We start from the raw sequence: 13,973 nt of genomic DNA, 5'->3' as shown, positions 1-13,973 counted from the left end.
TTATAAATATTATTTTATTATTTTTTAAATCATCATTAGTTTTTTGTATTCGTTACTCTTTTAGTTTTAACTAACGTGTCAAGTGGTTTAAAAAAATACTAATGTGTCAAACAAGTTCGTAGATTAACGCCTCTATCCTGACATGATATAATTGATTGTTGCTTTGTACTTGAAATTTTTCTCAACTGAATTTAAATATTGAGACCAAATAACGTTTCTTAATAATCTGAAAAGATTACCATTCAAAATAGCTTTTTTTTTTGTTTTGCTTGTGGAATCTTCTTGTCAAGCATGATCACTACAACACTACACTCAGACCTGAATAACATAATATACAATTCTCATATGTATCACTTAATGTCATAATATGTTTCATATCAAACTTTAACAAAGCCATGTTTTGACACAATGAGACAAAATTTTCTATAGAGAAAAAATTATAACAAAATGTTAAAGGCAAAAAGACAAAGAAGTTAACAAAACTTTCATTCATTATTTCATGTAACATATCCCCACCCTCAAAAAAAAAATAATGATAAAAATAAATAAATCAAATGTACTTCGATTTTTTAAATTTTATTCCTAAGACTACGTTATGAAAAAAAAATATATTTTATTAAGTACAATATGTGGGGTGGAAGATTGAACTCGCAACCTCTAGATTAGAGATATATGATAATTACAAATGTAGGCAAGTTACAAATACACGTATTTTATTTCGAACATATAAAAAAAAGATAGATCAACTACACATCATCCTTCATACAATAATGTAACACTTAGTTGTATCTATTAGGCAATTCTTCAAAACATAACCAATAAAAAAGGTTGCAAAAGTTACTGATAATTCAATTTGAAGTGAATTTTCATTTTAACATGATGATTGACACTAGTTACAAGCTTTAGACAACTTGTTTTTTATGGTATATATTGTTACTTGATGTATTCTTTTAAGTGTCAAATTTATTGGTATTTGATAGTTAAAAAGTATCAAGATACCCTTTTTTCTTTGTAGGTAAAAGACGACTGAATCAAATGAATTTTTATCAATATTCATGGGTTCCATCTCAAAATTAATGCGAATTCTATCCCATTGGCTTTGAGGAGGACTAGTAGATTCGATGGCAGTGCGCCAAGGAAAGGACAAAGGGTTCCACAAGCAAGCTATTATTCTGGGGATCCCCATTAAGGAGTATCAAACCCTAATGAAAGATATCTCCCCATTAGCAATAGGTCATCATTTTCGAGCCACAAACAAGGAGGGATCTCCTACTGAACACACCCTCAATTTTAATAAACAAAACAAAATGGGACGAGGATTCTAACTCATGAGCTCTTGGTCAGAGAGGTATGTAACCACCCAGCTAAGCTTGTGTTGGCTTAATATATCGATCAATTGAACTATATTCCATTAGTTGCTTTCATATTTTTTGTTTCCTCTTTTTTAATCAATAAAAATATAATTGTATTTGATAACTGTTTTTTGTTTTTCTTTTTTAATTAAAAATGAAAAATAAAACACCACGCCTTTATAATAATTTTTTGTTTTTTGTTCTCTAAACATTTTAATAAAAAAAATATACAAGTTTTATATAAAAATTAATTTTCTAAATTAAATATTTAAAAATTTATGTTATTTTATTAGGGCATTTTGTAGATAAAAATTAATTAAAAATACTTTTATATTGAAAAAAATTAAAAACAGAAACGATTGGGTTGTTCAAAATTTCTCAAAAGATTAGAAACAAAAAGACAATGAAAGAAACGAGAATGTTTTCCTCTAAAACTATCTATTTATTTATTTCTTTAATTTCAAAATATTTATTATTAAGTATATGCCTTAAAATCCGCGCCAAATTGCCAGCCTACTTTCCCGCTGAAAGTGAACCTCAAAAATTTAGGGCGCAAGAATGGCTTCTCGTGGCCGGCGTTTGAACTCCGACGGCGCCGGCGGAAACTCAGCCATGGAGTTTGATCCCCCGCGGCTTCAGGAAGAAGAAGATGATCCGTTTCTTAAATTTGTCGACTACGCGAGGTCTGTGCTAGCATTCGAAGACGAAGAAGACTACGATCCAAATGTTAATGGAGCGGAGACCAGTGCGCCTGGTTGGAGTTGGATCGCCTCTCGCGTCCTTAAAACTTGTATCGCCTATTCGAGTGCCGTCACCCCTGCGATTTTGCTATCTGAGCTCTCGCAGGTACCGCCAATTCAAACTTCTCTAACGTTGATTCTTTCGATTTTCGAGATACTTTGAGTAATCGAACTAAAATATTAAATTGGTTGCCTGATTTGTTGAATGTTTCACAACTAGGCTAAATATTTCACCATATTTGGCATCGTAGCATAGGCCATCTGAGTTTATTTTTATTTTATACACCCACTTATTACTAATCTGATCGAAGTGAGGAGGGGGTGGTACGAGAACCCATGTTTTATTCTTAACGAAGATTGAATTATCAGTATTCATAGGTTGCTTCTAGGCTTTTGAAGTTGATGTTTCCTTAGAAATTGCTTGGTTCAATTGTAATTCAATTATTTTTGAAGTATTAGGAATAACCATATTGGCCACATTCAAGTGATTTAGATTGCTCCCCAGATAGATTCTTAGTCCGTGAGATTGAGTTTATAGCCAGTGCAAGAGTCACTGCATATCTTTTCATAGTGTTGAGGTGTTTCTCCATTTTTAAATTTCCCACCCTTGTTTACTGCTGCATCTATCGAATATAAACTTCCCATAAAGCTTCTTAGTATCATCCCAATGTTCCTTTGCAGTTCAGTATCTCATCAGCCGAGAGGCTAATTCAACTGTCATGGAATTATTCAACCATCCCAGTGAGAAATGATTCGATTGCCTCCCAAGCTTCATATTCTTGATTGGGAATAAGAAATACACTGATGGTCAAGGAATTAATTTATTCTCTAGGAGAAAATACATACTGGATTTCTTTCTCGCTCTTGTCAAGTGCCCCTCTAGCTTGTAACTCGTTAGCATGGGATGAATAAGTTTTTCCGAAGCATAGAATTATTTCTATTTTCTATAGTTTCCACAGATGTAACCTGACTCACCAGGTTTCTCAGTGGTGGAATACTGATGTTTGTTTCAGTTGGCACACTCTGCTAGACCCTGCGGTTATTAGCTCGAGTCATCTGATGCTTGAGGGAGTCAGGATTAGCCACAAAAGCTATGATGTTGAGAGAAGTGTTGGGATGGAAATGATCTAGTTGAAGTATGCATAATGTGCAATCCATACCCTTGAACAGCTAGATCTAACCTTCAAGTTAAGGGATCAACGGATTGCACCTGATTTAGATGACTAAGACAAAACACAGTTGTTGACAGATATTGTAAAACTTCAGTAAGCTGAATAAGGACTGTAACTAAATTTCTTAACTAAGCATTAAGCAATGGCTGGTTCCACTTCTAGTTACCTACTAAGATAATCTAAATTAATCATTTACAGTCCTATTCTACAAAGTTATTTTGCTACTGATTTTGTTTTGAAGGCCTGGTATGAGCAACACAGAGTTGGTGCTCCCAAGAAAATGCCAGAATGCATTAATCAGTTGAAGAAGAAGATTAGGAGGAAGAAGCTCCCAAAAACAGTTTCTATTGACTCCATACATGAGAAGAATTTTCTATCTTTAAGTAGCGTTTTGGAAGCTGTAATTGTCGATGAGTTTATTCTTCCAGGTACCTTTTTCTCCCATCTTAAGCCTAAATGTTGTTGATGTTGCAGTTGCAAATTAGAACACGTGATTAATGAAGCTAGTATATTTGTAGCTTGAGGAAAAGGTTAAAGAAACTGAAACATATAGATAAAGATTCGTAGTACTTATTAAATTTACACAATAAGTATTGTTTTTCAAGAATTGATAACTTCACGTATTTTTAGATTTTTTTTTTATTATTTGAATTACTTAACCTCAGGATGTTGTTTCCCGAGTTCAACTGTTCAGATGTCATTACAGACATGAATCTGAATTTTTTTATCAACATGTTTAACATGTTTTTCTTAAGGTACAAATATACACATGCTTACTTTGGGGGACTTTTGGAGCTCTAATACGATTGATCTTTATCTCCATCGGAGGTAAGCCACTTATTATGCGATGCTACCTTTATGGTCTATTGTTCATGCAATAAAACCATTTGGAAAGAATGTATTCTGAATGGCCATTTGTTTGCTTAATTATATGATCCTCTACTCCACTGCACTCTTGTAACGCCCGATTAGAATGAACCGATACCACATCTGAATGAGAGGGATCCTGGGACCATAGAAAGTATGGTTAAGAAAGCTTAAAATAAATGATAGTTACTACCTATACTAACAAGGTGCACCTTCCTTTTCGGTAACTCAATCGTAAGAACTCCAAAGTTAAGCGTGCTTGACCTGGAGCAATCTTCGGCTGGATGACCTCCTAGTTGCTTTACTAGGAAGAATGTGAGTGAGGACAAAGCATGTTGAAAGGACTCGTGTTGGTCCGTAAGGATAGCCTACGCTCTTCTAAGTAGCTCAAAACTAGACGGTGACGCGGTCGGATCGCAGGGGATGTCGGGGCAGAGAGGTGTCAAATCTGGATTCCGAATCCTGGGCTGAGGGCGTTATAACTCTGGTTGCAATATATAAAATTTTTAATGAAAAAAACGGCTTGCATTCAAAAGAATCAAGAATTACAGTATAGATATAGGCTAATGAAAAAAGGGCTGACTAAAATCGGAGAACTTAAAAACAAAATTACAAAAAAGAACCCCCAGTTGTTGATAAATAATAAAGAAATAAGAATAATTGCAAAACAAAGTTTCGAAGTATCAACCTAAGAATAAAGTTGGACCGCGCATCTGGTCCCAAAACCTTTCCCCATGAAAGTTCTTGGTTTCTTTCCTACCTACCAAATACATAGCATGAAAAAACTATCCTGCCAAAGCATACGACCTTTCCCCCAAAATACGGATCCAAAGCGATTTCCTCCATCATCCCTTGAATGCTCTACTTCTCAACAACAGAAATATCAAAAGTCTGCCACATACAACCCCACACTTTGGAAGCAAAAGGGACGGCCATGGTAGGCAATAAGATCCTTTGCATTACTTGCACATGACTCACCAATTCAGACCAAGGACAACTGTAGAGTAGAGGCTCTATCTTCCTCAATTTAGAGAAAGAAATAGTGCGTTGGAGAAAAATAAGACGACGAAATCAATCAAATGTATGAAGACAGGCTAGTGAAAACATTAGAAGGATCGATAGAGCACATTCAACAATTGCTACAATCTGGATGAAGATTGATTGATTGAATGGAAGAAATGGGAGAGACTAACTCATCTATTTCTCGAATGAGAAAGGCTATGCAAAAACAAAAATCAAAGAAAGGGACTCACCTTTTCAAACAACTAAGGAAACCAGAGAATTTTATTAATTGGACTATAAAATAAAAGGGAAAGTACGGCTGAAGAGATCTATTTTAAAGCCAAGGTTCTTTCCAGAATCGAACTTTATATCTATCCCGTAGAAAATGTAATGAAAGATGGAAAGCTCGGATGACGTTGGAAGATCACCTTTTTAGGATTTAAGAATCGACTGTTGGATCCGATTCCCAGTTATTAAAAAAAAATCAACCGTTGGAATTAATCTCATACTTGCATTCCATGGTGCTAATATTTGAGGTTCAAAGGGCATCGTCATACATAACCATTTATCCAGTTGGGCAATACTCTTTTACTCACCAGATTCTTAATCCCCACACCGGCCTCCTCACAAGATTTTGACACAAAAGTACAAAACTCTAATTAACTAAATGGCCACCTCCCTCCTCAACCCCTTCCTAAAAAGTCTCTCAAGACCTTTTCTAACTTCTCCTCAATCAACCTTGTGAGTTTGAGAAGAGATAAAAAGTACAGTGGGGTACGGGTACCCCTCAATACCAGCTACCGAAGTGAGCCTTATAGAAAAAGGCTTTCCACCCAGACGTGATCACATTCTAAATGTTACAAACCAGCAAGTACAAGAAAAAATAAACTCTAGGGTAATGACCTAAAAGCACGCCCGAATACACCTTAGGAAAAGGAGCGACCTTGAAACCAAATAAATTAGCCAACCTCGATGGTTTAACATTGTTACAGTTAACACTTACTATGAAACACTTCTCCCTATCTACTTTAAGCCTCAACGTCAACTAAAAAATACAGAAAATTCCTAGTTAGGTTATAGGAAGACTAATTCTCTGAATTAAAAAAAAAAAGTAGCATCATCAGCGAACTGGTCGACATAATCCCTTATGATTAAAACCTTGAATGAGGTCCTTGCATTCATCTCATTAACAATTGATGGAGAACATCGACCACAATGATAGAAGAGAAATGAGAAGGAGGGTTTCCCTATCTGATGCCCTTGGTTGCAAGAGATTTCCCCTTCGGACTGCCATTTATCAAGATTGAAAAATTAGTATCGAAGAAAATTCCCAACCCAAGTTCTCCATTTAAAGCGAAGGCTGGAAACGCTGGGTTTTATTTATTTATTTATAGCATCTGGACATTAAAGTAGTGTTTTTAATATCCTCTCAGATGTATATGCATGAATCACATTTTTTTAGTTTTTATCCCTAAAAATCAACTTTCATTTCCGTAACAAAAGCGAGCATAACTCAGCAGTAATTGACATATATTTTTTTTTTATATAAGAAACGGTCAACTTATATTCAACTTCTAAACAATAAAAAGCAACCTAAAGGCAGAGGGTAGAGATACCCTCCCCTAGATGTATACAATCACAGCTTTCCAATATCGTATAATTATTTGAAGACTATAATTACAAAAAGCCTTCTTATGGATTGTAGCCCACCAAGAAGCCATATGTTGTATATTCACACAAAAAGAATCCACCACGGACTTCTTATCTTCAAAAAGCCTACTGTTTCCCACATGTAGTACTAAAAAAACTTCCATTTCCATATTTTCATCTTGATCTTAAGGTTGTGTTACAACTCTGCAAACTGCACAGAACTTGCAGTCTTCATGTTTCATGGCAGAACATGAACAAGTAAAACTAGAATATTTCGATGGCAGATTCTACGACTTAGTGAATGGGATTCTGAAGAAAGGGAGGCAAATATTTTTAACTGGATGCTATCTTCGTGCTGCCGGTGGTGGTTCTGGCCATCCACGACTTCTACCAACTGAATACTTCATCACATTGTTAGATGAGGTTGTCAAAAATGGTTTTCCTAACTATCAGAATCAGTACTACAGTTTCTTTTGCTCATAACACAGTTAATATCTTCTGTTTATTGTAGGAAGAGGACGATGATGTAATACTTTTAGGAGCCCAGTTTTGTTCTGATTCCTTTGCCTCTGTTTCTCTTGATGCTGTCGATAAAGGGGCTACATATTCATTATATGCAAAGTAAGATATAACGATTTTCTTTTTTCTTTTTTCGTACCTTTCTTCAGCTTTATCCAATCTCTATTTAAACTGATTTCTTTACCTGCAATGAGTTTCTTGTATTATGTTGGTCTTGTTTTGTTTTTTCCCCCTCCCTGAAGTGGTCAGTGCTTAAACTTAAGAGGCTGAATTGACCAGATAAATCAGTAAGATGGATCTTAGATGTCTGATTATGAACTAAATGATGGGTTCCTTATCTTCAATATTTGCAGGATTGAGTCTATTGGTCCACTGGTAGTTCATGAGAAGATTAACAGCATACAGAGTATTCAAATCATTCTTGTTGATAACGATGGTTTGAAGTTAAAGTTTCTCTTATGGGGTGAACAAGTTTTGCTAGCCAATCTTTTAAGGTGAATCTTTTAATTTGATCAGTTGTCATAATCATATCCTTATATCTGTATAACAGTTTTCATTTCAATAGTGTTGGTAGCTTGCTTGCACTTGATAGACCATATATTGCCAGTGTAAACGAGAATGGCATTGGAACAAATGATGAACTTTGTCTTGAATATGGTAGTGCTACACAATTATATTTGGTGCCTTGCATTCAGCACGAGGAGCAAGTGAGTTGTAGATCCCCACATTCCCCATACCACGCACAAGCGCACACACAAAACAAAAAGAATTTTCTGATTCTTGGATCCTATAAATACGCAAGTATTCTGCACAGGTATGTGTATTAACACAGAATATGAACCAAGCTTCAAGGGTACTTGGTACAACGTATCCTACTCAGGGTCCTCGTGTTTCTCAAGTTTCCTTGCCCTGCGATTCACATGGGACAATTGATTTTGGTAATTATCCTTTCCGGGTGAGTTTTTTTCAAGATTCTCATAAAGTTAATGTTCGGGTTGCATTGTATTCTTTTTCTTTTTCTTTAATAACTAGATAGTAGTTCAATGGACCCCTGACATTTTTTTCTTTTTTCTTTTTGTCAAAAAGGAAACTGAAATTTTCATTGATAGGATGAAAAGTTACAATGAGAGGAACGACAACTTTCAATAAAACAAACCAACCCTAGTTACTACACACAAAATAACAACCCAAACTACAGCCCAACAATGGGAGTAACAAACTTACGATGGACCCTTGACATTTATAACGTTTCTTGCGTCCCCATTATCTCTTGTACAGTTACAGTTCTTTCCGAATCCCTGTATCAACCAAACCTGACTTTGGTTGTATTATATATGCATCCAGATTGATTTGGTCCTACATGTAGCCTCGGTCTTTTTTTTTTGGAACGAGATACGAATTTCTATTGGAGAAATGAAAAGGAAATACAATGTTCAAGGGAAACAAACACCCAAAAGGTGCAAAAGAAAGTAATAAAAAAATACAAAAGAGAATAAACCGATAAAAAACAGAAGATACAAGATAAAACAGTCTGATGAACAAAAACCAAGAGACTTTACAAGGAGATGCGCCAAAAGAATCTGAACCGATCCCTTCAATATTGGTGGAAGCAAAAACATCATCAGAGTAGAAAACTTCAACTTGTTTGCAAAAAACTCCATCCTTAGAAAGACCGAACTTCAATAATACTTAAACTCTTGGCTCATCTTCTAGACCCAAAGCTTTGTATTTTGCAAAAGTTTTGACATAAACAATGGCTAGCTCCTTCCATTCGGATTGCAGCTCCAACTTTCTTCTAACCCGAGCCTCTTCACAAGAAACCATTTCCTTTTGCAATCTTAGCCTCGGTCATTTTTTTGCAGTCCCTGTTTAGCATCATCATACTTTCAAGTTTTGAAGATGCAAAAGTAAAAGCCATTTTGTGCCCAACCCATTTCTGATGTTAAAATACTGAGGACGATTCACTTGGCCTTTTATATATGACTGGTTGCAATGCTAAAATATTAAATTTCAAATCCCCCATCGTCCAAGCGTTTGTTTTTTCTTTGTTTGCAAAACAATTAACTGGAATTACTGTAATTGTGGTGTAATAGGAATGCTATTAGGATACTAGGAATATTATTAGGTATTAAGGATATATTAGTAATTATTTAGAACAGATGTCAGGGGGATTTGTTTTAAATAGAATAAGTGGGAAATGATTGAGGTAGGTAACTGTTTGGTTTGGTTTAGCTTGATTAAGAATATTCAAGAGAAGGGACTGGGAGGGTCTAAGTAACTCGAATTACTTGGTAATTATCTTTTTGCATTTCTTTTATTATCAATATATTTCTCTGGTTCCTATCATTTGATTTTTAGTTATTTCCTATTTTTGAAATCTGTCTTGTTATAGTTTGGTTTCTGATCTTTATGGAGATGAATCTGCTTAACTTTTCATGCTATTTGTGAAGTGTACAGTCATTTGTGATCGACCTTCAAGACAAGATGACTGGCATTAGCTTATATGGTAACATTGTAGATATAGTTAATGAAAGAAATACCACAGAAGCTGTTTTCTCTATGAGAATAGAAGATAACACAGGAGAAATTTCCGCGAAGTTACACTTCGTGAGATCTTGGTATCGACATTTTCTTTGCCTAGAAACTTCTATTTTCTAGGTTTTATGAGTCTGATTTTTACATAGCTCTTCAAATAACAGAAAATTCTACTCATTTTCTGAGTTCCAATTTCATTTTCCGTTTCTTTCTGCCCCCTCTTGTAAAGGTCATTGGGAAGGGTAGGCGTTGGACATACAGTATATATAAGTGGCTTGACTTGCACCACGAACAAGAATCGGTGAGCTAATTCAAACTCTATATTCAGTTATCTAGGATATAAATTGGAAGTCTTGAGCAGATTGAAATGCTTCCAGACGTAGCATTAATAACTTATCTTCGACTTGGAGTGTTAGATTTCTCTCTTTTTAGATATTTGGACAATTTCTTAATGGCGTTTTTAATGTGATTTGAGTTTTTTTTCTTGTGAAGGTTGGAGGCTTTATGGATTGAGAATCATGTCGGAGCTTCTTTTGTCAACCTTAGCTGTTTGCCAGCATTGCTAACTTCATCTTGTCTTCATAAACTTTCTCAACTTTCTGATCTAAGCAGTAACGCTCATGGTACAAAGGTAAAGATTTTCTTTTTTCCTTTTCTTTCTTTCTTTCTGTATTATGTTATGTGTTATAAGGAACTACATTTGAAAGAAAGAGCCCAATGAGGTTTCTCTTTTGGCAACCTTTATTGGGATTTCGGGGAAATTTTAATTTTTGTGGACACCCGACTCACATGCTACGCTTCCAGAACTGAATCCTAAAATAATATTCAAAATTAGGAATGTTCTTCCCACAATATTTTTCTTCTAAAACATCATGGCTACGCTCCCAAAACACAACTTTGCGACCTTCCAAGAATGTGTGCTCTTTTCATTCTCATTTTGAATTTTCTTTTTTAAAGAAGACAACAGTTATTTAGAATTGACCCTTTATTTATTCCCTGATAATTCTGTTTATCAATCATACCCCTCCCAAAGTGGAAAATGGGAAGGGAAATTTTGCCATACCCTGGTAATCTAATAATGGAGTTAACACGATCATATTTTTATCGAATATAGATTAAGAATATTTTCATTTGTTGATGTAGTCTTACATCACATGCTTGTTATTTCTTGAGAATTTTAATTCATTCCGATCATAATATCAGATCTTAAATGGACTATCTACTTATTCTGCCTACCCAATTCAATGCAGTTGTGGAATCTGTATGTGCTATGATTTTTATTTTGTTTCCCAAAATCTCCTTGCCAGGTGTGTCGAGTTCGACTTGACCAAGTTTCACATTGTCATGTTAGTACGAAATTTTTGCATTCCATCTGTGGTCATTTTGTCGAGGAGACACCTGGCAAAATTGAGTGCAGCTTCTGTCGTTATGAATGCAAGTCTGAGATTGTTCGTACATTCGACCTGAAAATCACCCTTGCGGACGACAGTGCCAAAATCTTTGCATGGTGTACAGGTCAAACTGCTGCAGAGTTGCTGCAAATATCTCCCGATGAATTCTGTGAACTACCTGAGGTAGAGGCTGAACTTAAAATAATGCTTTCTTTAATCTTTGCTTATACTTCAGAATAGCCATTTGAGGGGGAAAATGGTTTTTGTTTAAGAACAGATAATAAGTTGCTATAGTATACTTCTCTAAAGTTGCCAATAGGTAAGATTTCTGCGCTGAAACATGAAATATTATTATTATTATGTCTGGATAGTTGTTGCTTGTTGGATAAGATTTTTGTTTTTGGTTTTCTATTTTTTAAAAACCATTTTTTTTAGCTATATCTATAATCTGCCCTAAAAACATTATGAAAAATTTATCCAAATTTTAAAAATTTTAAAAATGATTGTTTAATAAATCATATAAATTTCTAAAAGTGTTTAAAAAAAAGTGAAAACTATACCCCCAAAAAAAGGTTGTAAGTCGTTTTTAGGGCAAATTATACTTTTCTTTTTGTCCCTGAGCTTAGTGTCTATAAGCAAAACTTGTAGAAACGGTTCTAAGTACTTAGTATTGTTTCCAATTTTTTGTCTAGCAAATAATGAGGATGCAGCTTAGCAGATGAGATATAATGATTAAATACTGCAGTGTCATTTTCTATGGTTTACATTGCGATATATCATGCTGAAGCATGTACAAATCATTATCATATATGTATGATGATCTGATCATGAGAATCATTATTCAATTTGAAGTCTTATGTTTGTCAGATTCTTCCAACGCAAGTGTTGTTAAGGGTAGGTTCCAATTTTGCAGGAAGAACAAGTAATGTATCCATCTTCACTCGAGAATGAAAGTTTTGTGGTTGCAATAGTAAATTGCAGGACTCGGAGCAGCGGACGTGCAGATAGTTTCGATCATTCTAATGATCCAGTTTTGTGGGAGATTACTCGTGCACTCAAATGTGAACTGTGAACTGTGAATGATATTGCAGTTTGGTACAATGTTTATAACAATTGCTGTGGCAAGAGGTCAAAAACTCCAAGACCCAGGTACGATTTTCATTTAATTGTGAGTTCACCAACAGGAAACCAAGTGAAGAGCCCAAATCACTCTAGATGAACCACACTATATACTCTACTTTGTTTTGTAATGATTTAGTCTAGTATTTTTGTAAATATAATGATTTAGGTCTTTGATATTGAAAATTGTCTCGAATTGAATCTCTGGAATGCAAATAATGTTTCACTAATGTTTTACATTGACTATTGGGGAGCTTCATTCATGGTGTATAAGTAAATGATAATATCTCTATTGATACGAGACTTTTCGTAAAAAATCCAAAAGTAAAGTTATCTGTGTCGTGGTGTGGTGTGGATAAAGTCATGGTTCATAGAATTATCTAAAGATTTGTTATCTTTTTGTTACTTTTGTTACCATGGTTAAATAGTATTTCTATCTTTATGTTTTCTTTATGATACGTTATAATCAATTGTCTAAATAGTAAATTATTGAATTGCTTTCTGCCTTTTGAAGGCTAGAAATTTAATGAAAAAATATATATAAGAAGAAAAACTAAATTATTGTAAAAGTTTTTAAGCATAGAATAAGAGTGTATGACCCACTATATTTTCATAGTTTGTAGCCTTTTAGTAACGATCCAAGGCTTTGCTTTGAGCCAAAAAGTGATAGGGCTATGTGAGAGAGAGCCTAAAGCTTCAGAAGCAGCACGTTGAACTAGAGAGAGACAAAGTGACTACTAACACCTAGGGACGGTTGTTTTGTGAGAATTCAAGATTGTTGGACGAGAATCATGATTTCTACCTTTGTTTTGCGGGAACAAGTCATGTTGGGATACTCTGAGATGTCCATACGGGATGCATAAATATTTTGGATGCTCTTTTGAAATATGTTGAAGGCATCATCGCTTTACATTTTCACCCCTCGTTTTTTATTTTTTTAATTTTATAATTTAAATAAATCAATATACTCATTCACTAATAAACAAATATTTCCAAACGTCATTATAAATTTTTCTACAAAACAACACGCCTATCTAAAAATGTCGGATATTTATATTTCTAGGCATCTAAAAATTCTTGATATCTTAGATGATGGACATTTAAGATCCCTAAATTTGAGTTTTTTTTTTTTTTTCCTTTTTTAGTTCCGCATAGCTCTTGGACCTTCTAAGCAATAATAGATGGTTTTATGTAGTTGAGGTTAACAACTTAGTGTTGCATATTACTAATAGAAGGTTTTGTAAACCACTTCTCCATTGTAATGTTCAAGCCCATGATTCAAACCTTTTTTTTATATACGTGAGTGTCCTGGCCAAAAGCACAGGAATTACTAATTCTTAAGGTAGCATTCCCATGACCAAACATTTTAAATATAAGTTCGGCATCTTAATCTTAAATTATACGAGTGTAACTCATAAGCCAAAATACTTTAATTTTGTACCATACAAATGTAAAGTTAAATGTCATAAGTAAGATAAAGCAAATAGCTGTAGTTTGTTCTGTTGTAACATTTCAAGTCCAAGATTCACACTAAAATTTAAATTTTAGATTTCACACTTGACGTTCTAATTAACACTTTAAATATAAGTTCAACATCTTAACCTTATATTACACAATGCTAACTCG

General features: G+C 34.5%; 1 protein-coding gene and 1 long non-coding RNA gene across 2 annotated transcripts; one reads left to right on the top strand and one right to left on the bottom strand.

The window, feature by feature from the left end:
- The first annotated feature begins 1,857 nt into the window (after positions 1 to 1,857).
- On the top strand, positions 1,858 to 12,593 carry LOC111009381 (Nucleic acid-binding proteins superfamily). The gene is made up of 13 exons (XM_022282444.2): positions 1,858 to 2,198; positions 3,506 to 3,692; positions 4,020 to 4,092; positions 7,068 to 7,206; positions 7,295 to 7,404; positions 7,656 to 7,796; positions 7,868 to 8,009; positions 8,117 to 8,257; positions 9,760 to 9,920; positions 10,067 to 10,138; positions 10,330 to 10,468; positions 11,145 to 11,411; positions 12,142 to 12,593. Exons 1-13 carry the CDS (start codon positions 1,911 to 1,913, stop codon positions 12,298 to 12,300), a joined length of 2,019 nt encoding a protein of 672 aa, XP_022138136.1. The 5' UTR covers positions 1,858 to 1,910; the 3' UTR covers positions 12,301 to 12,593.
- On the bottom strand, positions 3,556 to 6,984 carry LOC148211185 (uncharacterized). Its single transcript, XR_015790898.1, has 3 exons — positions 4,396 to 6,984; positions 4,024 to 4,270; positions 3,556 to 3,696 (listed from the first exon to the last, which is right to left on the bottom strand). It is a non-coding gene; the product is annotated as an uncharacterized LOC148211185 (long non-coding RNA).
- Positions 12,594 to 13,973: the final 1,380 nt, after the last annotated feature.

The sequence above is a fragment of the Momordica charantia genome (assembly GCF_013281855.1).
Source record: "Momordica charantia cultivar OHB3-1 chromosome 5 unlocalized genomic scaffold, Mcharantia_2.0 BLBB01000005.1, whole genome shotgun sequence".
In the NCBI taxonomy this organism is placed as follows: domain Eukaryota; kingdom Viridiplantae; phylum Streptophyta; class Magnoliopsida; order Cucurbitales; family Cucurbitaceae; genus Momordica; species Momordica charantia.
The sequence above is the reverse complement of the archived record's forward strand: the minus strand, read 5'-3'. Positions and strand labels throughout refer to the sequence as shown.